Source organism: Citrus sinensis, chromosome 9 (genome assembly GCF_022201045.2).
Source record: "Citrus sinensis cultivar Valencia sweet orange chromosome 9, DVS_A1.0, whole genome shotgun sequence".
NCBI lineage: Eukaryota > Viridiplantae > Streptophyta > Magnoliopsida > Sapindales > Rutaceae > Citrus > Citrus sinensis.
The window spans coordinates 28,193,128-28,217,920 of record NC_068564.1 but is presented as its reverse complement, the minus strand read 5'-3'; the positions used below and the strand labels follow the sequence as shown (position 1 = coordinate 28,217,920).

General features: G+C 34.5%; 4 protein-coding genes across 5 annotated transcripts; 2 read left to right on the top strand and 2 right to left on the bottom strand.

Annotated features, from left to right (window-relative positions):
* The first annotated feature begins 245 nt into the window (after positions 1-245).
* Positions 246-3,116, top strand: LOC107176503 (calcium-transporting ATPase 12, plasma membrane-type-like). Its single transcript, XM_015529147.1, has one exon. The coding sequence runs from the start codon at positions 246-248 to the stop codon at positions 3,114-3,116; it is 2,871 nt and encodes a 956-aa protein (XP_015384633.1).
* A 1,213-nt stretch (positions 3,117-4,329) lies between these two features.
* On the top strand, positions 4,330-5,455 carry LOC112497996 (heavy metal-associated isoprenylated plant protein 47-like). The gene is made up of 3 exons (XM_025097930.2): positions 4,330-4,502; positions 4,610-4,688; positions 4,822-5,455. The coding sequence occupies exons 1-3, from the start codon at positions 4,497-4,499 to the stop codon at positions 4,998-5,000; spliced, it is 264 nt and encodes an 87-aa protein (XP_024953698.1). The 5' UTR covers positions 4,330-4,496; the 3' UTR covers positions 5,001-5,455.
* A 285-nt stretch (positions 5,456-5,740) lies between these two features.
* LOC102619493 (vacuolar protein 8) lies at positions 5,741-7,727 on the bottom strand. The gene has a single exon (XM_006474870.4). The coding sequence runs from the start codon at positions 7,412-7,414 to the stop codon at positions 6,026-6,028; it is 1,389 nt and encodes a 462-aa protein (XP_006474933.1). The 5' UTR covers positions 7,415-7,727; the 3' UTR covers positions 5,741-6,025.
* A 914-nt stretch (positions 7,728-8,641) lies between these two features.
* Positions 8,642-17,920, bottom strand: LOC102619797 (protein transport protein Sec24-like At3g07100). Of its 2 annotated transcripts, none has more exons than XM_015529198.3 (14): positions 17,706-17,920; positions 15,807-16,951; positions 15,568-15,706; positions 14,767-14,957; positions 14,060-14,167; positions 13,750-13,953; positions 13,316-13,547; positions 12,016-12,165; positions 11,749-11,905; positions 11,019-11,146; positions 10,592-10,914; positions 10,307-10,495; positions 9,590-9,830; positions 8,642-9,182 (listed from the first exon to the last, which is right to left on the bottom strand). In XM_015529198.3, exons 2-13 carry the CDS (start codon positions 16,857-16,859, stop codon positions 9,597-9,599), a joined length of 3,108 nt encoding a protein of 1,035 aa, XP_015384684.1. In that variant the 5' UTR covers positions 16,860-16,951; positions 17,706-17,920; the 3' UTR covers positions 8,642-9,182; positions 9,590-9,596. The 2 variants fall into 2 exon arrangements, with proteins under 2 accessions (XP_015384684.1, XP_006474934.1); XM_006474871.4 differs by having other exon boundaries at positions 15,807-16,916.
* Positions 17,921-24,793: the final 6,873 nt, after the last annotated feature.

Genomic DNA, 24,793 nt, shown 5'->3' with positions numbered 1-24,793 from the left:
GATTTGAAAATTTTAAAAATAATGTGTAATATTTATAATTATCTTTTAAAAATGGGGTGGACTTACAAAAAAATGTGGGGTGAAGATATCATTACTGCTAAACATTTGGTCACTTATATTTATTAAATTGAAAAATGTAAAGCTAATCCAATATCATCTATTCATCTTCTCCTTGTCCCATGTTTCCCTCTTCTTGTTGACTTACTTCATGTTTTAGTTCATTTCTCAGAGTGTCAATAGTACTTATGGAAGAAACCTGTGATCGTGAGTTCAGGCGCTTTTCAATCGAGCAAGAAACAGTGAAAAAACTAGCAGAGAATGACAGCTATACAACCTTTCATCAATCAGGCAGGATTCGAGCCATTGCAGCCTCTTTAGAGACCAATCTTGATATAGGAATAAGTGGTCAAGAGATGGAACTTCGTCGTCGTCGTCAAGTGTTTGGCTCAAACGGCCTAACTTTATCATTAGAAAATAATTGTAAGCACCCAGCTTCATTGCACTTTAGAAGACTAATCTCTGATTCCATTAAGGACTCCACTGTTATCCTTCTTCTGTGCTGCGCAACACTTTCTCTTTTGCTAGGCATCAAGAGGAATGGTTTTGAACAAGGAATTCTTGATGGGGCAATGGTATTTGTTGTAATATCCAGTGTTGTATGCATCAGTTCGTTATTCAGGTTCATAAAGAACTGGATAAATGAACTGCTTGTTTCTAAAAGGACAAGCAGAAGAGCTGCAGTGAAGGTCATGAGAGATGGGAGAGTGCGACAGATAGCGGTATCTGAGGTTGTGGTTGGCGATGTTGTTTGTTTACAGACTGGCGATCAAGTTCCAGCTGATGGGCTATTTGTTCACGGCAAAAACCTCAAGCTTGACGATGGAGATGATAAGCTTCCTTGTATATTCACTGGTGCAAAGGTGGTTGGTGGAGAGTGTTCCATGCTCGTGACATCTGTTGGCGAGAACACGGAAACTAGCATGCTAATGAAATTGCTGTCCAAAGACGACCGTATAAATCGTCAAGATTACAAGGAATCAAAGCTGCAGATTTCGGTTGACAGGATGGGCTCTCGAATGGAAAAGATTTGGTTGAGCCTCTCTTTGCTTGTTATTGTGGTGCAAGTGCTAGGATGTTTCGCATGGGGCGATGATGATCATGATCCGGAACCTAAAGGTGGTGTAAGGAGCACGGTGAAAGAAATTATAGGTGAGGTGGTCACAAAATTTATCAGACGACAAGGTGCAACAAGCCATAATAGGTACGTTGAAATGCTTTCCATATTGGTGTTTGTTTCAAGGGATGGCTTATTGCCTATAGGGTTATTCATATGTTTAGCATATGCATCCAAGAAGTTGCCATGTTTTCGAGCCACAGCTCGAAATCTTCCTGTTTGTAGTTCACTGGGCTTGGTCACCGCTATCTGCACCGGCAAAACAAGTGATCTTTCCTTGGATCATGCAAACATGGCCGAGCTATGGATCGCTACTGATAATAGCTTCATAAAATCAACGTCTGCAGATGTTCTTGATGCATTGCGTGAAGCCATTGCAACCACGTCATATGATGAGGCTGCAGTTGATGATGATGATGCACTTCTTTTGTGGGCCAAGGAGTTTCTGGATGTTGATGGAGACAAAATGAAGCAAAATTGCACCGTTGAAGCTTTTAATATCAGTAAAAATCGAGCTGGTTTATTATTAAAATGGAATGGATCAGAATCAGATGGCGATAATTCTGTTCACATACACTGGAGAGGTTCTCCGGAGATAATACTCTCCATGTGCACGCATTATTTGGATAGACATGGAACTTTGCAAACCCTAGATGAGCATAAAAGAGATGCTTTCAATAATTTTATTAGAGATATTGAAGCTAATCATCATAGCCTCCGGTGCATCTCTTTTGCATGCAAACGAGTGGAACAACAAAACGAAGAAGAAATAATCGAACTCACTGAGTGTGGGTTAACTTGGTTAGGTCTTGTGCGCTTGAAGAGCGCTTATGCGTCTGAGGTGAAACAGGCCATTGAAGATTGCAGAGAATCAGCCGGAATTAAGATCAAGCTGATATTAGAAGACGACATTAACATAGCAAGGCTAATAGCAATCAATTCGGGGTTAATCCTCAAGCCTGGAGCAGAAGATCACTCAAACGGTTACGACGCTGCAGTGATTGAAGCATCTGTATTTCGAAGCAGTTCAGAAGAGACTCGGTCACTTATGGTCGATAACGTTAGGGTAATGGCCAATGCCTCTCCATTAGACAAGCTTCTAATGGTACAGTGCTTAAAACAGAAAGGGGAAGTAGTGGCGGTCACCGGAATGTCCACTAGGGATGCTCCATCACTGAAGGAAGCAGATGTTGGTGTTTCAATAGGTGAAAGAAGCGCACAATTTGCTAGAGACTGCTCGGACATTGTCATCCTGGACGAAAATTTTACGACAATTGCAGCCAATCTGAAGTGGGGTCGATGTGTTTGTAACAACATTCGAAAGTTCATCCAATTGCATCTTACTGTCAATGCAGCTGCATTTGCCGTAAACCTAGTTGCCGCAATTTTCTGTGGTGAAATTCCACTCGAACCATTTCAGCTCTTGTGGGTCAACCTAATTATGGATGTGCTGGGTGCCTTAGCTCTTGCTGCTCCAGTAAGCCTCCGGGTGCAGCTACCGGCACATGCGACAGCAGCAGCATCTGCTTCTCCCTTAGCAAACAAAACCGTGTGGAGAAACATCATTCTTCAAGTTTTGTACCAAGTCTTTGTTCTGTCGGCCACTCAATTGAAGGGAAACGAACTTCTCCAAGTTCAAGCAAATAAGACTGATTTAAAGGCCATTGTCTTTAACAGCTTTGTTCTCTGCCAGGTATTTGTTCTGATCAATGCTAGAGAGATTGAGGCACTAAATATATTCGAGGGCAAGGGATTGCATCAAAATCCTTGGTTTCTTGTAATTGTGGGGTTCATTTTCATTTTAGACATCGCAGTTATTGAGATGGTCACGGTCGTTACTCATGGGACAAGAATGGATCTAAAGGATTGGTGCGTCTGCATTGGCATAGCCGTCATGACTCTGCCCACTGGCCTGGTGGCCAAGTGTATTCCAATGCCATGATAATTTTCTATTTTCTGCACAAACTAAATTCTTGTACATAAATAATTATATATCACACGAGACAATCTTTCTTTCGTTAGTTTTTTCTTTTATTTTTATTTTTTATTTTTTGGATGAACCCCAATTTAATAAGGGATTTTCTTAATGAAAAAAGTGAAGTGGAAACACTAAATTAAGAATAACATTAAAGTCTTATCCCAAAGAGATAAATCATAGCAGTAAGAACAATCAGGAGAGAATATCTTAGATAAAAAGATAAATAAAATAAGAACATACATATCAAAAGAAAAAGATATTTTAAAAGCCAAAAACATCTTGAGACAAGAAATATTGAATTTCTATAGAAAATATTCCATCGAAAAAGCTCTTCAAATTGTTAATTAGGGCAATCAACAGCAGCTTTATTTTCCAAAAAATATGATAGCTAGTAACGCAAAAGTCATGGTGGTAAACATATCTTACAATTCACTCATCTATTCTTGAAACTCCAAAGAAATTCCAAAGAACAAGGGTTTGATTTTGGTAGACGGTTTCGTAAAAAAGTTAGATATATTGAAAAATTTTAGAATTAGATTGGAAACTTCAGGGAACATAATACAATGTGAAATGGGTGTACGTATACGTAATGTCATAGGTAGGTTGATTTTAGTCCGTTCCTTTGTCTGTTTCACAACTTTCACTGTTCCTCGGGGGCATGACTTTTTTGCTATCCCTTCTCTCTTGGCAATATTTATTATGACTTTAGTTCTAAGCAATTCGAATGCTGAAAATTTTTCTTCCGATCAATATTGATGAAACTCAATGAAAGGATTCTGAAAATGTACCGTTCAAGAAGAATTCGAATCCATACTCAGTTGAGCATAAATCAAAGTCCAAGATTTAAAAAAGAAAAAGAAAAAGGGAAAAGGTAAATAAATAAATCCTAATCATTAACTTAGTGTTCAATTAGTTCAAGAAGGCTCTCATCCAACAAATTTACACTTAACAAACCCCTCCAAAATGGTAAAAACATAACATGCAACTATTGAAGTTCTAGAAGAACCGCGTGGCTGATAAACTAATAGTTTTATAACTAAATCTATAGTTGACTTAATACAAAAACAATTGACTTAATTAAAAATAAAACTCAAAAGAGAGTACCAAGTTTAGTGAGTCAAGCAAGATTCAGTACACGTTTACTAAAAGAAAATACATTGAAGCCATGAAAAGCGGATCACCAACTTAATTAATTAAATTGCATACTCTTGAACAATCAGTTTGACATAATACAAATAGGCTTCTTCTTCTTCTTTTTCTTCTTCATGCATAGTGTAACACATAATTCCAGTCTTCCACATTCTCTAAACAATAGTGCTGGTTTTCCATTTTCGGCTTGTGAAGATGAAGGTAAAACTATAACATTAAGATAACAACCAATGTGCCTCCTTTTCCTTGTACAATTAAATAGCTTGTTGAATACGTAAATTTCATGCTTGTGTGTTGTAATGGTGCAGCAAAAGATAGTTATAAAGGTGCAAGTGAGATGCGACAAATGCCGGTCCAAGGCCATGGAAACAGCTGCTGATACAGACGGTTTGTAATATTCTCTCTTACTTAAAATCTCCAGCATTAACTAGATGCAGCCATGTTGTAACCAAACTCAAACATGAAAACATATGAACGCCATCAGTTAGCATTTTAAAGTACTGTTGTGGCGGTGGTGCAGGTGTAATCTCAGTTTCACTACAAGGAAAATACAAAGACACAGTTGTGGTGACTGGAGATGGAGTTGATTCAGCCAGCTTGGCCAAACGCTTGGGCAAGAAACTTGGCCATGCAAGCTTAGAAACCGTGGAAGAAATGAAGGAGAAACCAGGAGTTGATAATGATGAAACCAAAGGTTAAAAACCGTCAAGTCCAAGTCCGAGCCCGATTACACATTGTGCATCAAGCTGTCAACAAAGTCCGTGTGGATTATGTGCAGTGGTTTATGACCCTTCACCAAGAACTTGTATCCTCATGTGAAGAGGGACGGAAATAATCTTTAGCATTTTTTTTTTCATCTTCTTTCTCCTTCTCTAGCTTTTTCATTTTAATCCCAATTTCTGGTAAATTCAAAATGTCTTGTGCTACTTGCAACATTGTCTTTCTGTGTTTAATTAATTTCCATGCATCAGTGATTTGGTTGACTTGTTGTATCAAATGTGGATGAATAAATAGGACCTAATCGTGAAACATGTGCCGTATCAATGAAGCAGAAAGTTCAAGGCTTCTCAAACAAAGATAATTCGACCATGTGAAATAAAATAATGGAACTTTTGATGTGCTTGTTCACCCTGTTCTGCTTTTCTAAGGATTTTCATAATCTTCATACTCTCAACACGCTGTCATGAGCGCATTTTATATTTCCATTTTATCACAAAGAAGAAAGAGGAAGTGAGGCAGCCACGTGAGAGCGCGTGTGCATTCCACCCCAGTACGACCCGCACTAAATGATCCAGACTAGACATTATGAGTTAATTCATTACCTAAGAATACCTTACATAGTAATGCCTCATACAGTACCTATAACCAAGTTCAGCAAAGTGACAAGGAGAAATTACTTACTACAAGATGTCTGTTTGAATAAAAAGAAAGTCAATTGGTAATATGAAATCAATTATTTTTTAATACAAATAGTTTTCTTATCAATATATAGCATTATGGAAGACATATACAAAAGAATTAAATCCATCTCACATGCTACCTTTTAATTGACAAATGATGCAAACGGCAATCCCTTCAGCAACTCAAATAGCAATATGCAGATGAATTACTCAGTCCAAACTATCAAACACAGATACAAAATGGCCCAAAGGGATAAAGAATTTCATCTGCACACATTTCAAAAAGTGCAGAGATTCAAGACTCAAGAGGTACCAAGAAAACAATCACACAAGATCTGGGTCCCAAGTGAGTTGCTCGATGCTCATCCTTCTCATGGACCTAGCCATCAGGTCATCAGAAGCACGAATTCTAGTAAGCCTACTTTGCATACTCTGAAATGACGGAATGCCAATTGCTTCAGATATTCTCTCGTGCTGTAGTGGATCTTCAGAAAAATTTATAAGTGACTCTGCAGCATTATCCCTCAGCTCTTCTGACTCATCATGCAACAACTCTATCATAATTGGCACTGCCCCTGCATCAGCAAGTGCTACTCGGTCTGCCTCATTATAACTTAATTGGGCAATAGCTCCAGATACCTTTTCCCTAACCTCATCATTTTCACCTCTCAAAAGATTAACTAGGATCGGGATTGCACCCGAGTTTCTAATAACAGGTACTGAATGCTTGTAACCTGCAAGATCCCACAAAACATCAGCAGCAGCAGCATTTGCTTCATTGTCACCTTCTCTAAGAATCCTCACCAAGTGTTCAGCAATTGCATTTGCATTCGCTTCAGAAACAGCTAATATACAAAACACATCTTCAGAAATTTCTTTACCAGTAGAATCAGGTCCTTGAAGTAGCTCAGCATATAAAGGAATCGCCCCCGCTTCAGCAACTGGCGTAATATACTCAACATGAGCCGCTACCACGCCAAGAGTGTTACCAGCAACCAACTTTGTCGTCCAATCTCCAATATGAAACAACTCCACAAGACCCGGAATCACACCCAACTCAACAAGCAAACGTCTAGCACGCCCAGTAACCGCAAGTAACCCTATAGCCTGACAAGCTCTTTCTCTAGAAACCATACTACCAAAACTAACCGCCTCTACAAGATATCTTAAACCGCCTAAACAAATAAGAATCCTCCTAACCTCTCTCAACAATGCCAATGCACTCAAAATTTCTAACAAATACCTCCTAGTACCATCATTACATGAATTCAACAAATCAATAACAATCTCCAACCCGCCATTCCTAGCTACAATCACCCTATTTTCATTTCCAAATGTGACAAAAACCCTTAAACATTTTACTAAAATAGTTCTCAAACTATCATCAGATTGTGGAAACAACCTCAATACAGAATTTATAACACCAGATTGGCCTATCTCAGTAGCCAACGCGCCATCAGCTTGAGAAGCAATTTGTTTTAAGCAATAAGCAGCTGCTTGTTGGATGGAACGAGTCAAATTACCTGAAAAGTTATTTTCACCAAGAAGCCTCGCAAGGATTGGAATAGTGGCTGCTAATATATCTTGTGGGGCAAATTTAGAGACACGGGCAAGCTTCGTGATAGCCTTTACCTGCAAAGCTTCACTCCCAGAAACTACGGCTTGCTCAAAACGATTAAACGCCTCTTCCCAGTTTGTATCTGGGTTACCCATCGTTCGTCGAAGATACAAGATTCTCAATCCCAATTATGAAACTTAAAAATTCCACAACGAGAAGAGGAAAATATAGACAGTAATAAACGTAAAGGAAAGACTTTTAGAAAGAAAAATTTGATTTTTTGGATGACAAACAAGATTCGTAACGAAAAAGGAATTTGGTAAGTGATGCTCTTTGATGAGATGGGACGAAAGAATTTCCTTTGATTTAAGGTTTGAAGCAGAGCACCGAACCGCAGAGTAGTTACTCTATTTTTCTTATTTTATTTTACTCAAGTTATTTCTGGAAACTTTCGCTGAGCCCCTTTAAGTTTTTAGAATATTAGAAAGATGAAACAATAAAAAGTAATTCCTAAGGGCCATGGTAAACAAGAAAGAAAATGGTATGGTTACCTTTGTATTAGACAAGCATCAGTTTATTCCTAATCACCCCCCCCCAAAAAAAAAAAATACCATCAGTTTACATACAATACAACAAGAGAAATGATAGAGATTAACGTAAAAGAAATAAAAATAAAAGGAATGATAGAGAGTTCACTTTAATTTAGTAACTCTGCCTCAATCACTTACACAAGAGTAAATAAAAATTAAACTATTTATAAAGTTGACTCAAATTTTAAATTAATGACAAACTTACCCCATAAATTTACTTTGGGATTAGAGGGTTGAGATGAGGTTCATGGTGAGTTAGTTACATATTGTTGTTTGTACAATAATTGTACATTGCAACCACCAAAGTAATTTTTAATAAAAGAACCTTTATTTTATTTTAATAAAATAAAAGAAAAAATATACACTCCAATGTATTTTAATGCATTGAAATTTATATTTTTTAAAAATTTAAACTCTTATTTTAATAAAATAAAATAAAATAAAAAACTTGTTGCCGCCAAGTTGACGCCAATAGATTTCTCAATTTTGAGTTATCTTTTAGTTTCTAAATAAGAATCTTTTTAATTCGAAAAATTTAGTATTAATCACTTTATAAATGGTTCTTTTCTCTCATGTTCTGAACTTGCTTTAAAATTTGAAATGGCTCCAACAGGTAGAAACGTGGTCTATTTAAAGCAAGACTGCGATTATGGAAAGTGCTGCTACTATATCCAAACACTTTTTAACCGCCGGCCATATAAACAGTTACCAACTTTCTTCTTATTATTGCAGACACAAGATAGTAAAAAGGACTCACTCTTTATCAAAAGTAAACCCCATTCGAAACCCAGAAAAGCAGAAACAAAACTTGCTTCAAATATTAGACCAAAATTGAGTATTAATTAACAATGCCAAGCAAGTTGGACACACCTCCTCACTAAACAAACAAATGCCTAAAACGTTCTCCAAGTATGACAGATAAAAAAATTGCTGACAATAATTTAAGCTATCACATAAAATTGTAATCTGTTGGGTTTCCAAATGAAAACTGCTTTCAAAACAATGTATCACTAAAAAGTACATCTCCCCTAGTTATTGAAGCTCATAGTAAACCAGCATAATGTTCTCTGAAAATCTGTCTGGTGATCAATATCATTAACTCAACCATCCACATTTTGTAGGGAATGAGTATCTGAAATCAAATTTTTATTTATGCCGTTGAACATAACATCTGATCACTCGTCGATGAAGAGCACAGAACAATCTACTGATAATCCTCCGCGGCATTTAAGCAAGATCTGTGGGAATTCTTTTACAACATAAATGTTGCCAAATAATTTTTCAAATTTAGCAGGATAAAGCAAACGAAGCACTTCATAGCCTCATTTTTCACCTACATGATGACCAAAAAAGAAAACTTAAAACTTGAGACTAAGTGAATAATGCCATCAAAATGAATCTCCAAAAACACATTCATTCTAGTACAAGATATACTAATATTTGCATGCTTGGTCACTTCAAAGCCTTAAGTTGATTGAATTAAAAAAAAATTGATATTCCACGTAAACTTTAACTTTATCAAAAGTAATCATTGTATACGGCTATTGTAGAACCAATACCTTAAACAATACAAGTGAAAAGCCTCAACTTCACATAAGAACTTGTCTGTAACAACTATACTAGCCTGTATATCTAACTCATCCAATAGAAAAATATCACATAGCATGTACCAAAGGGCAACAACTTTTAAAGCATCAGCCAATTCGGCTAAATTAATAAACCAAAATTAGAAGTTTTTACCTGTATATTATGGGTTTTGCAGTACTTGGCGATGAATCTGCATAATCCAATCTGCATAACCATTGGAGCCCCCGATCTGGTCCTCAACAAGGTTTGCAAGAAGAAGGAAACCTTCTCTGGGCTGTTCACCTTGTCTTACAAGTTGACACAGCTGATAATAGGAAGGATCTTGCTCTCTAAGCTTCTTCAGGATCCCCAATAGCTTCCTTGACATTTCATTATCTTGCTCTCTAAGCATAACCTGATTCTCATTAACAAAGAAACAATACCAGGTGAGTTCATTACAGCCACATCGTGTAGCATCTAGGAGAAACTGGAAAAAGTGAGTATTCTCAAGATAAACATTCAAAAAACATTGAGCCCTCAAAAGGTAATACAAAGAAAACAAAAAACCATCACAATAAATGAATTAGAAACAAGTACAGTTCCACTTTTCTCTGACTTTGATATCATCATATCTTATTTTTAAAAATAACCATAACCAACATTAAAAAAAAAAAAAAAACCCCCAATTTTCAGTTATTTTTCACATTGACACTCAAAGTCAAGTTTTTTTCAATAATAAGACCCTCCTCCACAACAGACCATCTGTGATGAAGACCAACATCAATGTTGGTATCCTTTCCAAACAGAAGATAATTCTAGCAAATGAAATTTGAACATGTAATAGTCAGAAATTCTTGGAAACAATCTGTGGACACCAAAGACATAACATACCTTTGATAACTCAGCTGCAAACTCTGAGCCAAGCAAATTCATAGCTATATCAGGAGAGAGCATTCTACCGAACCACAAAACAAAACGGAAACCGTCATCAAATATATAAAGTCCTCTAGAATCTAAGCTTTCTGCTACTAGTGGTAATCTCTTCATGATGTTTTTATACTCATCAAGTTGAGCAGATGGCTGCATGTATCAAATGCAGACAAACAATTAAAGCTTTGAACAATGTTCATGACTACTATAAAATCTTCAAATGTGCAAACTGCAAAGAATTTTTACCTTCAAGAGATGTTCATCAACTCGAATCAAGCAGGGGTATAAAAGCTTCAATAACTTCTTAACAGGCAATGCCATCATCGTGTAACCTGCTGCACAGCGTTCATCCAGTGTAACATCAGCATACCCTCCTCGGATGGGTGTTGATTTACAAATAGCTAAACAATACAATGGCAAAAACTTCAGAGATTCTGGATATATCATCCTGGACCCCAAGCGATGCTGCACAGCATAAAGATTTCGGTATTCCTTCAGAGCTTTGACGAGCCTTAGCTGCACAGCATTTCGTGCATCTTCCAGCTTATGTGACAAGGTTTTCTCAATTGCTGTAAATTATTTCATTTTATCAACAGAAAAAAAAATCAAGAACTAATCACAAAATAAAATTGATTAAACAAGAAATTCCAGCATAAAGGTGTAGATCACATACCTAACCTACTAAACACTGAAACAATAGCACCAGTGTCAGCTTGCTGGTACATGTCACTAAGGTTTGAAACAACTGGAGCCGCTAAGGTATGTACCCGGATACGCCTCTCTCCACAAGATGCAGTGTATCTTTTTATTGTTAAAGAACACAAGGACTTGCACAATTTTATCACCAAAAATATTATTACCTTACGAATATTGATAGACAAGATAAATATATTGAGCAAAACTGACATCACTGACTAGATGAAGTGAAGGCAGGAGAATGAGAGGGATGGCCACAGGAAAGAATAAATGTCTTAAAGAATATAGAAGAAAAAAACAAGAGAACCGATGCCTAACAAAAAATAGATAAATCAATATGCCAAATAGCAAGAGCATGAAATAATAAAATCGTAGTCTCCTGACTGTTCAAACAAAAGGAGAATTGAGTTTTTATTCACCTTAGCAGAACTAGCCCTGGTATAAGAGTTTCAGGAATGGATTGTATAAAACAGAATATAACCATAAAGGAGAAACCAGCAATGATTTGTGCAGAAGAATCTCAACAGTTGGACACTAATTTCTCACTTCCCTCAAAAACTACAGTTATGCAAACAAATGACACGGAAATTAACCAGCAGATTTTTGTGTGTGGAACATAATATGCTTTTCAGGCTTTAAAAAGTATGCAATGAAAAGATATTAAACAAGCAAACTCATAATTGTCAGTAATGTCTTGTAAAGGATACAGCAAAGCAACTTGGAAATATACAGTCTGAGTTGTCAGCAATGTCTCTTCCAGAGATAACTGCATTGCAAATGCTTTGTCACAATCTACAGCTGGGAGTGCCAACAAATCGGTGGATCTTAGCATAAAGTTGCCATGATAATTCGTAAAGCGAACCCCTAGAAGCACAACAAAAAGAATCAGCTTTGCCTAGTAACCAGAAATCATCATGTATACATGCATCTTCAATTAAATAGTACAGGCTATCTTTGAGCAAAACTGTGCACACCTTTTCCACATCTTATACGCATGACCGCTTCCCAAGCAGTTTCTCTTGTAAGATCTCGTGATAACTCATGCCTCAGCCTCTCTCCATGAGTGGTGGACTGGAAGCTTGGATAATAATAAACCTGACCTCCAGTATATTTTGCTAAAGTACCTGTATAAAAATGAGATTACTGAAACATGTCAAATTCTCAAAATCTCTTGTTTTTTAATAGGTCACACTTTTCTGCATCCAAATGAAATAGGAAGTTGAAAGAGGTTTTAGAAAGCATTGCTAAAGGGATTTCTTTTCCAGAAAGCAAATGACAACATAATCCAATGATAAGAATTTTGCATTTTCATCTAACTTCTAATCTACAAAATCAATCATTCGCGTCAGAAGACATTCATGTTTGTATGCTTTTCACTAAAATTGGTTTAAAGGAAATTAGTCAAGAGAAAACAGAAAATAATCTGCATTACAAAAATCTCACAAACATTTAGACAATTGGATTAAAATCGACACTCAAAGGCTCAAGATAAAAGAAATACATATACATATGCAAAGCAGATCTCTTTAGCAGGATCCAAAAACCATTATGCCCCATTATTCTGGTAGTAGATATAGATACCACATGGAAAATCCTTAATAGGGACTAATCAGAATTATCTCCAAAAGTTTTTGAAACATCACAAGAGAAAAGCTAAAATAATACCGGCCCATCATGAACAAATTTTGTTTTGGAAGGCAGGGAATAGGGAAAAAAGTGTCCTAGTATTGGTCGGAAAATATTTACAAATTGCTGACAAGTTGCGAATAGAAGCCAAAAGAAACTTATTAATATCTGCCCAAACTAAGTATGTAGGCAGAAAACGATTAAATGTGCAGCTATATATGGTCACCCAACAGATTCCCCCAAGCATAAGGACAGAAACCGCAACGAATTATACGGATGCACAGAAAAACAGTTAAACAACAGATACAATTTTCTGCTTCCCAGTCGTGAAGGATAAAAATGAACGGCACATCACTGGAATCCATAGTTATCATGCCTACAGAGAAGCACAAACTTTCACTTTGACCATAGATGTGAAAGAAGTCTCCACTATAAACTCGTCAAGGTTCTTCTTTTTATCTCATTCCATACAATCAATTGAAAAAATAGGCCATCATAGCACAATTCGGTGCTTCGAAACAGAAGTACAAGATGGAGAAACACACAGCACAACAAAGACAAACATCAAGAATTACCAAGATAAAAACTAAAAAACTAACATCATATTTTATACTTGAAGCCATATTACTTGGAACAACAGCCACATACCTAGGGAGGCTATATCAGTGTATTTATCACTGAATGCATACACATTCACAGCTATCTGGAACTTGGTCAAATCAGCAGCCATTTGCTTATAGAATGGATCTTCAGGTATTCTTAATGAATGTTCTTTGTCAGTTCCATATACACGAAGATCATCACCCCGTAACTTTAAACAACCGACACCAAGAGAAGGCAGTGAGTTCTGGAAAATAAGTAGCTTTCCTCCTAGTCGACTCTGCGGGGGGCAAAGAGAGAAATAATACAAAGGAAATGGATAACCAAGTCACCCAACAAGATTAAAATGACAAAAGAAATGGATCAACTACCACATTTTGGTGGAAAGGAAATTACTGGTAAAATCTTAGAGGAAAACCAAAACAAACTACTTCATCAATTGTAAAAATTCAAAGAGACAAGATAGGGAGAAATATACAAACCATGACCATGAATGCTGCTTTAAGAGCTGGACCAAAAGCGGATTCTACATTCATATTGTCTTGAAACATGGAGGGTAAGCTATCTAATAAAGTGTCCACCACACTTCTAGATTCAGACAAGTTGACAAGGAGATCATCTGGCAATGGAACAAATATATCATCTAGATCAGAAATGACCATCATTTGAGGTTGTGTCAAAGACGACTGCAAAGGAAAAATCACAAGTAATTTTAGCATGTAATTAGGAGAAAGATTGAAGTATTACCCAAAAAAGGATAATAAAAAAAATTCATTGTAACAAGTTGCTTGCCTTCATATTATAAAAATGTATTGTGCTGTCAAAAGTTATAAACCCAATCTGAGTTCTGGGGAAGCCAGGCAGCTCATCCAAACATGACTTGATAGTTTGAGCAACAACCTGATAACAGTTCCAAGAGTCAACGTCAATTCATGTTCAATCGACTATTACAAAAGTCCAATAAATTTCACTCAAAAAAATGAAGAACTCAATTAGACCACCACTTTATCACCACAACACCCCCCCCACACAAAAAAAAAAATCCCCACTCCTCCTACCAGAAACACCACCACCACAAGGCAGTAATGGACCCAAAAGTTGACCAAAACCTCACCCACCTACTTACCACCTCAGACAAGGCACAGAGACATACTTGCAAGTCTTACATTTTCAGTGAAGGAAGTGGTCAAAGCAACCCAATTGACGCAATCTTATCCATTGTACCATTGTACACCTTGCAGAGGGCGCAACTATAAAATAATCTTTGGTCAAAGCCAAGGAATCTATTAGATATTATGCAAATGGATGAGCACTTTAAGAACCTAATTTCTAAGTCGATCTATGGCTGTCATATTTGAATGCATAAAACTGATGGAGAAATAACCTGTGCTAATGTCATACAAACATTGCAAGATAAGATTCACGACAACCATATATCAGAAAAAAAGAACCCAAAATCTTATGGTAATATTTGGGCATCCGAAGCTCCAAGTCCTTACCTCAAGCATTCCACTTCTAATTGCAGAAATGGATACATCAATGAGAAAAAAGTATAAGGGCGGCATTGGAGGCCGCACCATATACTCCGTTGGAGCAACAAACTCCACACTACCCTTTGTAAGCTCAGGTCGCTGATCTATATCAATTCTTCTGCCAGTGGCATCCAAATGAGCAAAGTAGTCACCAGGAACTGAACACAAAAATATGAAGTCAATTAGCATCTACCTGGACCAAAAAAGATATGGTAAAAAAATATACCAAAGAACAATCATTTTCTGCCAAATTGAGTAAACTTGCAACTGAAAACAATTAATAAAGATAAAAGCCGCAAGTCAACTGTGTTCCATTATAAAGATAAAGCATACAACAAAAAGGTAACCAGCAAAGACAGTAAAATCATGTTCTACAAAGGAGAGTGACTATCAAACATCAAATAAAATGCATCACACTATGACATAGCAAAAGAGAATCTCAATTAGTTGCTACAAATTGGGTTGCATCCTCTACAGAGCAAATGAAAAGATTACAAAATAGGTTTCACAAACAAATCCAAGTCAATAACAAAACTCTATCCCATAATTCATCATTAGGAGCTTACTCATCTTACAATATTCAACCAAAAATATTAGATAGAATCATCAATTATATTTAACTAGAAAGCATTGAGTATATGAAGGCCATACACATCAAAGAAAGTTTTGTAATCAAACTAAAAATCAAAATAGTGGCTAACAGAATTAACAAAGCCACTTTTTTCATTTCAGATCAGATCTTTGATTCTATAAAATTTTGAGGCTTACCATCATTAAGCAAAGCACAGATGTTGCAGCGCCACTTTCGCCCAGCATCTGTAAACGTCACATATGGGTTCACATATGTGCGACATCTTCTGCAGCGAATAATCCCAGTTGAAGCAAAATTAACTATTGGAACTTCCTCCTGAAGAGAAGAAGAGTCACAATTAATGAAACATGAATAAATTCTGTAATAAATGTTTAGCTACTACCAATTCAACTAGTTCAATTGAAGAGACACTAACCCCCCCAGGAGGTTCAGCAAGAGGACAAACAACTGCTCCAAGAGGCAAATGCCACCTTGAAACCAAAGACTGAGAGTTTGGTATTGCTGAAGTAGTAAGACGTAGATATCTGGAATGGCAATTCAAGGGGTATGTCTCAGCTAAAGAATTTGGTTCCACATCACCATCCAATGGCCTTGGCAGTGATTTCAAATCAATCCCAGGCTCAATTGATCCGGGAATAGACCCAAAAGAGAGAGAACTGAAATCTTCTGCCAAACCTTGGATGACACCAACAGGAGGCCCTGAATGTTGCGACTGAACACCTGGTGGAACATAACCTCCCTGATGAGCAGGAAAAGAGGAAGCTGATGTTGGTGGGGGAGGTACATAGCTTCTTGGATGAGAAGGAAAAGAAGACGGCATAGTTGGCCCTTGGGAAACCGCATTTGGCTGAGTAGTCACATATCCAGGCAAAGGTTGCTGTGGAGTGGGTCTTGCAAAAGGATAAGATGAATCTGGGGGAGAATTAGGCCTGGAAGCTGAGAATGAGGAATCTGACAAAGGTTGAGGAACATTCACGCCGGATGGTGCAAAATTGGCTCTTTGGACTGGAGATCCCATCGGCACTGGAGGTGGCTGCGCACGAAGTGGAACTGGAGGGTTTGGAACTTGACCTATAGGATGGGAAACTGGTGGCAGTCCCACAGGTGGACCACGTACTGGAGGAGCTTGGGCCACTGGGGGAAATTGCGGTGTTGGAAATCGTTGAAAAGGTCCACTAGTAGGTGGGACATACGTAATAGGTGAAGAAGAGACAGATGGATCATTAAACCTTGTTTGTGGTGTAGAAGGTCTAAAACCAGAGCTATCTGACCCAACCCCAGCTGCAGCTGACATAAAAGGTGCAGCAGTCTGCGGAGAAGCTGGTGGAGCAGGTCTAAAACTAGAGGCTTCAGATCCAACCACAGGACCAGCTGATGAGAATGGTGTCACAGTTGGAGGAGCAGAGGCAAAAGGCGAAGCAGAAGGTCTAGCAGGAAAACTTGAACGACCCGGATTTTCTGTCCCCATCGTTGATTGAAATAACTTGACCTAATTGCCACGAAATTAAGCTTCCATGATCTAAACCTGCCAAAATAAGCAATACAACAATTGCATCCACGCTAAAATAATAGTATTAAAACATAACACAAAGAAAATGGAATAATGAGGGAGTACAAGTAAATCTGATCCCTAATCAGATACTAAATACTGCATACGACTCATGCATCACAGTTATTAACCAAGAAAGTAAAAGATGAAAAGCTTGAACAATATATTTATTAAATAGTCAACAGAAAAAGGGATAAGCATAGCTGCACATTAACAATGAAACTTGTGCCATAATGACAACTTTACAAAGAAAACATCCAGCAAAAGCTTGTGGCAAAAGTCCTAATATCCAACCCTAGAAACAGAGGATATTATATGTTCAGAAACAATGAGAGGGTAATGTTTCAAGAATTCGATAGCAGCTAAACTACACCAACTGATTCGAAACCAGCACCTCAATGCAAACTTATTTGAATGAACGTAACATAAAACCTACTTGCCCAGTGCCTAATCATCGGCACCCAGTTGCCTAAATTCTCTCAAATACACAGTTCACTCAACACAAACCAACGGATCCCAGTCACCAGTTCCTCTCACCAACACAAATTCAATCACAATAGTAATGACAAGAAATACCCAGATGCCAGCTTCTCTTAGTAACACAATCTCACATAAATTTATAGATACCCCACAGTCGATTAAATTCAACAAAGCAAATTTAACATTAAAAAAGACAAATTAATAACAAACAATCACAAAAATCACCATACACATCGATCAAACAAGCTGAAGCATAGAAGAAGCGCTAAATATTTCAACATTTACCTGATCAAAAATTATTTCACGCAACGAAAATTAGACAGAGGACCCAGATGAAGAATGGGCGAAAAATCTCCAAATTAAGCGTTGATTAAGAGAGAAGGCTGGTGATTGGATCGAAGGAGTACTGTTATTGCAAGGATTCCTAGTCTTTGTTTGAGAACTTTAGATCCAAAACAAGGACACAGAAACAAAGTAGAAGATGAATTTAGAAAAATTAAAAAATTAAATTAAATAATAAGCGACAAACAATGATGAAGGCATGAAGCACGGTTCGGATTCGTACTGGATCCGGCCCATTTAGTTTTTGTAACCCTTTTTTTAATTATTTTTATTATTTCTTCTTTCTACTAGCTTCAATTGATATCGGTTACCATTGTACAATAATATAATTTTGTCACATACTTTTTTTAATGTTAATATTTTTGTCAAAAACCAAATACCACAATGTGTTGGGAAAGTGTTACTGAAAAATAATATTTCTTGTATGGAGAGTGTTATTATTATTATTGCCTTAAAAGAGTTTGCCTGAATTGTGTCAAATCATTTTTACACAATTGAAGTTTAAATAGGAGGTAAATATTAATCCCTATGCTTAGGGGAAAAAAGCATATAATTTCTCTCGTGATTGCATAGAAGTATTATGATTGTGGATAATTGTAGAACAAAATAGTTTGTAGAACGAGCTTGAATCTATAATAATATTCTTAAAACATTTTGGTTGTAGAAAGTGGGTTAGATTATTCTAGATTAAATTCTTTAGGCAAATCTTAAATCATTGATTTTAAAAAATCTAATTGTGGATGAATAATCACCATGAACCACTATTTTGACTTTTAATATTTATCGTTGAATTGCTTAAAGTCAATGGTTTAAAATTTATGTTAAAATTTTAAGTAAAAGATTTGAGTTAAAATAGTCTCTCCCATAAAGAATAATATTAATTGTGATAATATTCAATGTATTAATTTTGAGTTAAGGTGGGAGCAATTTGACGATTTATAAACTTATAAGAAATATTTTTCATATATTTAGAAATCAGCATTTGGGAATCCATAAATTTATTATTATTATTATTATTTTAAAGCTAAATCCAACTTTTCATTTGATTTAAGCTGCTAAACGTTATTTTAAAAAACCATAACCTCCTAAACTTCAACCCCCCTCGAAAAAATTATAAATGTTAATAACTGATAAGGTGGGCCTGAATAAGAACTCAAGCCCGATGGGAATCATCAAGATAAGCTGAACTTTTAATGCCCCTTAAATTTCCTTATAAAATCCCTCTTCCAAATCAGAGAAAGCCCCTTGATTGTTATTACATTTTTAACCTTGATTATAAATAGAATAGTGCTTTTGACCTCCTTCTAAAATACTTGTGAAACCCCAGATTTTGTGATCATACTTGTGTGTGTGTGTGTACGCGCGTGCGCGTGCGTGTGCGTGTGTGTGCGCACACGTTTGCGTGTGCGTGTGCGCGCATGTATGTGTGGGGGGGTTTGATACATGATTCATTGCTCCCCCTCAACATTCTACTTCCTTACAGATGGCATTTTTGGAATTAGATGGGTGTTATTAGAATTATCTTAATATTTTAAAATGAGGCATTTTTGGAAGAATAAATTTGAGTGGGGTTGAAAGCTACCTCCATAAAGAATAGAGTTGCTGTAAATATTTTATCGGGCCTAGCCCAAAAAGATTTTTCGCCCATTGGACACTCAAACGATTGATAAAAGTTAAAATTGTCGATAAAATGAGTTTATCTAAACGAAATGAATTTAGTATTTAAAAAAAAAAACAAGAATATATATATTCTAAGAGTGATTTTAATCTGTGTTCGTAGATTACATCTTTTGAATAATACTCTTATGTCTTTTTTTTTTTTTATCTTTTTGAATATTATATACAATTTTGTTAATATTACAATTAGAAGTCTAAATGAATCAACTTTAATTAGCCCAACGCAATTAATGCCGTCAAAATATTGACTTGAAAATAAAAAAAATGTATGTCGTTGTTTATATTTATGGCACACTATACGATCTCTAGAGCACATATTAATGTAATCTACTTAAAACAAGAAAACATAAATTTAAATGTCATTAAGATAGAATAGATCTCCTTTAACAAACAGGAAAATAAAATCTTCACAACTCTTCTCAAAGTATTAGGCATGACGAGATTTTTGACTCGACGTTATGATACAAAGTAGTTTCAATCGTAATTGCAATAGCAAATATGCACGCCGGCACAACATTGAGGTCTTATCATAAGATTAGGTTCATGTTTAGCCAAATACAAGTTCTTTTCTTTCTTTTTATTATTATTATTATTATTATTATTATTTAAATGACAATTCATTTGATATCAATTTGTGGACTTAAGCATAGCTGTTCATTTAATTCACTCAACTTAACATGGTGTACAACTTGGTATCAACCATTTACCAAATGGGATATGTTATTGGGTGCCAACCCAACCGGATACTATAACTAATTAAAAGTCTACGTAAAGTAGTTATTGAATTTTATTGATAGTTTTAGAAGTATTTAATATCAAAAGTGACATTTATAAGAAATAATAAATATGGATGTTATACAATATAAATGCGATGATTTAAGGATGAGTTTCGTATACTATGATTTATGAGATAATGATTTTTCGTTGTGCGAAAGAAAATAGTGGCGAGGCTAGCATTGTTTTATGGGGTGGGCTATTAGATTTATTTTTATTTTTTTATAAGTATTAATAAAGTTAAATTTATAAATTATACTTAACTTTTTCTTTAAAAAAAAAAAAAAGCTTACCCGGGCTGTAGCCCGGGTTAGTCCACTCTTACCTTCGTCCAATAATCATATAGACATCAAAGAAAAAACGATTGAGTGTTTAAAAATAACAAATATATTATCAATAAATTTTATTGTGCAAGTGTTGAAGAAATTCTTACGTGGGTTAATTGAGACATGAAAAACTATTATTATTGAAAAATTCTGTGACATCAAAGATGTGAAAGATTAATTTGGTATCAACCAATTTTATTTTTTTTTTCTTGGGGGGCTAACTTTTTGGGTTATATCTTCGACATGGCATGCACCATATGTTGCCCGGAAAGCCAACAATGATGAGGTGAAAAATGTGACGCAAATGCTAGCCATTCATTAGCTAAGCACAAAAAGGATTGATCTTGACAATTTTCGAAAATAGGACCATGCTTGCATACATGCTCCGTTGTGCTCCGATTAATTAATAAATTGATTCAAAATTGATCTTAATATATTCTATAGATTTGTTATTGTATCTTGTAATCCCGGTTTGATTGGCTAGATGGTGAAATTTTATAACCTATGTAAATAATTATTAAACTATTTCATCATTCCACTCAATAAATGAATATCTCGTTACTTTAAATTAAGGAAGTGTGACATTACCAAAATAAAATAAATACAACTACAATAATATAGAACACGTACTATTTGCCCATACAAAGAGACAAGTACTTTTTTTTTTAGTTTAATATTCTTGAATTATTATATTACAATTTACTAACAAATATATTACAATCAAGAATCTATCCGAAGTCTAACTTCATACAACTATGATTATAGAAGGATAACTGTTGAAAATCTAAAACCATATGATTATAACATAACTTGAATTTATGAAGAGTCTAAATTCATGTAAATACTATTATGATATATGTTTCAACAATCTGAATTCATACATTTGTCTACCGAACATATCTCTGAAAATTAAACTAAATAAATACGAAATTAACCTTCTATTTATAAAGACAAACTCAAACACATTTCCCCTCGTATGGAGGGGAGCAATGAATCAAATATAATGACAACAAATTAGGGTTTATGAACATGCGAATAAACAATAAGTAAAGTATGTGTGTCGAGAGATGAAAAATAGCCGCTCATTAACTTGATTGAGACGGTAAGCTTCTTAAAGTTAGAATGAATAGCTACTTCGCTGTCTTGGATGGATTTTATACTATCCACTGAAAGGGACTGATTATGCAAATATAGTATATAATCTACAACAATGACAGCCATTAAAGCATTTTTAATTGCTGATGGCTCTTTTTTTTTTTTTTAATTATTAATTATTTTGGATGAAAAACAACAAGGGTAGGCGCAATCACGTTATTTAATATTCAAAACATCTTCATTCATTTAAATTGTTCTTTTTTCGAATTCAAAATATTCACACTCTTTTAAATAAGATTGATGGAGGCCGAATAATGCTAAAATATGCAATTTAACGTTTCCTCATAAGTTTTACCTACCAAATAATGAAATTATAAAATATTTAAGACAACAAAGCAATAACTTAATTTTAATTCTTTAACGTGATGAATTCTCAATTAGAATTAACTAAGATCTGGTTTAGTATTAAGGTTGGGTAGTTGTAATTAACATTGACCACTATAGTTTGGAAACTTAGAGTACTATTTGTTTTTTGTTTGAAATTAAAATGGGACTGAATTTTTCTTAAGTTTAAATGGGTCTAAATATAAATGTTTGAATGACATGTTTACTTTTGTTTTTTTAATATATGAATAAATGACATCTTGTTTGTCTTCAACTCTTCATATTATCATTCATATATATATAATCTTAAACATAGTTATTGGACATTTATATATTTGTAAATAAAAAAAGATTTTATACTTTAGGAAATAAATATATTTAATAAAAAAAATTTAGAATATAATATTTACTTCTTATTCAGATCTTTCTTTATTAAGATAAAAGTCACAAAGTTTACTTTTTTTTTTTATTCAGATGTAAATATCTAAAAATCATACATAAATTACAAAAAACAAACAAACAAATTTTTTTAAAAAAACATGAAATTAATAAAGTTTCAGACTTCAAACATTTAACAAGTCCTAAGTTGTTTTTATACATCACTTGTAGATGAAAACATTTATATCTTTACTATCTTTATCAAAATTATTATTTAAAAACCATACTCACTACATAATAACTTTTACTTCATCTGTGTATATATGTGTGTGTATTACTATAATTATAATTTAAAAAGACTTAAGACTTATGACTAAATAAGACTTAAGACTAGCCTCATTGATTATGCATGAGACCGATTCAAAAGTACAAAACTTTTGATTTCCGATATTTTTAATCACTCTCACATGTACCATTCTCTTTTGATTTAATACAATATGATATCTTTCAAAAAAAGAAAAATAAATAAATAAAAAACATATACTCAATTTTATAATTAATAATTGCTTTACATGCATGAAGAAAAAAACGGACCTACTTTAAAACAAATGAGATATTATAATGAAAGAGACAAGAAAGAAAGAAACATGGATTAGTTTAATTTGGTGGCTATGGATTGCATTATGACCCACCATAAAAAAAAAAAAATTCTTTTTTTCTTATTTCTTCAAATTATGAAGATAATGACATGACAATTATAACTACATTACACTCTTATCTCTATAGTGAAAAATTATTTAATTATAAGCTTCTTATTTTGAATTTTAGACGATACCGATCACATTAATCATGACATTGCCATGGTAAGTAAGCTTTACTTTCAATAAAGTTTGCTAGACAAAGCATTAAAATGCTAGCAATTTTGAAATTAATAATTTGTACTATTCACAAAACTTCAATTAAATTAATTGAATCTACCTTTGCCTCATGCAATGATGGTCATAGTTTTCATAGCTTGATGGACAAAAGTTATGGTGGGATAATCATTATGAAGTTGGAAGAAAGTTGAGAAAGACCCACCTTAGAATAAGCGAAAATACTAATTTAAATTTAATTAATCGAGGTATTCTCTATACCAACTACTTAACATTCCTGAGGGGATAATTTAGGATTTAAATTTATTTTCGATGTGTGTCGAGAATAATTTTTTTTTTTTATTGAGTAGATATTTTAAAATTGAGTTTCAATTATAGTACATCAAATTCTACACTCATAGGACTATATATAACATGTGCAAATTAAGTAAAATAATCATGAACACAGCTATGTTTATAATTAGCTATGATATTTTATATAATAAAAAAATTAAAGGGATTAGTATTTTAAGTAAAACTAAATTTTACTAGAGAAGAGCTAAACAATCAAAAGAGAAAAGCCCTAATAAAGAGGCGGAGATAATGATAATCATAACGGAATCCCCCGCTTAATCATCTCTAATCATATCTATAAATCTGATTAATTTAAATATCATCACTTACCCTTTAATCTCTCCCTCCTTAGATCCTTTGACCGGTAGAACTCCAGCTATTGAGCCGGTTGATCCGGTCACCTCCTTCCCACGTAAGCTTCTCATTTACCATAGTTGACCACACACCTTATCCAATTACCAATTTATCCTCCTCTCACTTTCCCCATTTTTAAGTATGGATAATTATAAAAATCATTCACAAATTACTTTATTTCTGGGAAATGTTGGAATATTAAAATATCTCATAATATTTCAAATATTTTTTATTTGATTTAAAGCCGTTTAACTAAATCACTAGATTGTGAATCTAACCATTCAATTTTTTTTAAATAACAATAACGAGTTAAAAAATTAAATAAATAACATTACGAGTCAGTAATACAATTCTTTTTTGAATATTTAATATTGATGATACCTCAATTATGAGTAATGATTGATAAGCTTACAAAATTGAGATACAAATTTTACGCACAATTTATAAATAAATCATTCGCCTCAATTAAATAATATGTCATTGCTATTTGAGTTAAATTAAATATTATAATGTGTAGAATATAATATTTTATTATTTGATAAGTTATAATTATTTTTAGAAATGCTTGTATTTTAAAAGGGAACAAAAATGAACTTTAAAAAAAAATATGGTCCCACTAACAAATAGGAAAAAAAATAAAAGAAAATGGGGCCGCATGATGCCAGTGGGCTTGTCATCTAACGGTGCTTAATCCATCATATTAATCAAATTGGCGTTCTTCCAATAAAAATACAATGAAATTAGTGTCTTTTTTTGTTGTCTTTATTTGAGCTTTGTACACAAAACAAAATAAGTTGCATACTTCGACAGAGCTTTTGCATGCTTTCAATGTGTC

Coding starts and splice junctions, on each gene's coding strand:
- LOC107176503 (XM_015529147.1), top strand. CDS start 246: ATGGAAGAAACCTGTGATCGTGAGTTCAGGCGCTTTTCAATCGAGCAA.
- LOC112497996 (XM_025097930.2), top strand. Junction 4,689..4,821: donor AACAGCTGCTGATACAGACG/GTTTGTAATATT, acceptor GCGGTGGTGCAG/GTGTAATCTCAGTTTCACTA.
- LOC102619493 (XM_006474870.4), bottom strand. CDS start 7,414: ATGGGTAACCCAGATACAAACTGGGAAGAGGCGTTTAATCGTTTTGAG.
- LOC102619797 (XM_015529198.3), bottom strand. CDS start 16,859: ATGGGGACAGAAAATCCGGGTCGTTCAAGTTTTCCTGCTAGACCTTCT. Junction 15,707..15,806: donor TTGCTGAACCTCCTGGGGGG/GTTAGTGTCTCT, acceptor TCTTCTCTTCAG/GAGGAAGTTCCAATAGTTAA. Junction 13,954..14,059: donor TACATTTTTATAATATGAAG/GCAAGCAACTTG, acceptor TTTCCTTTGCAG/TCGTCTTTGACACAACCTCA.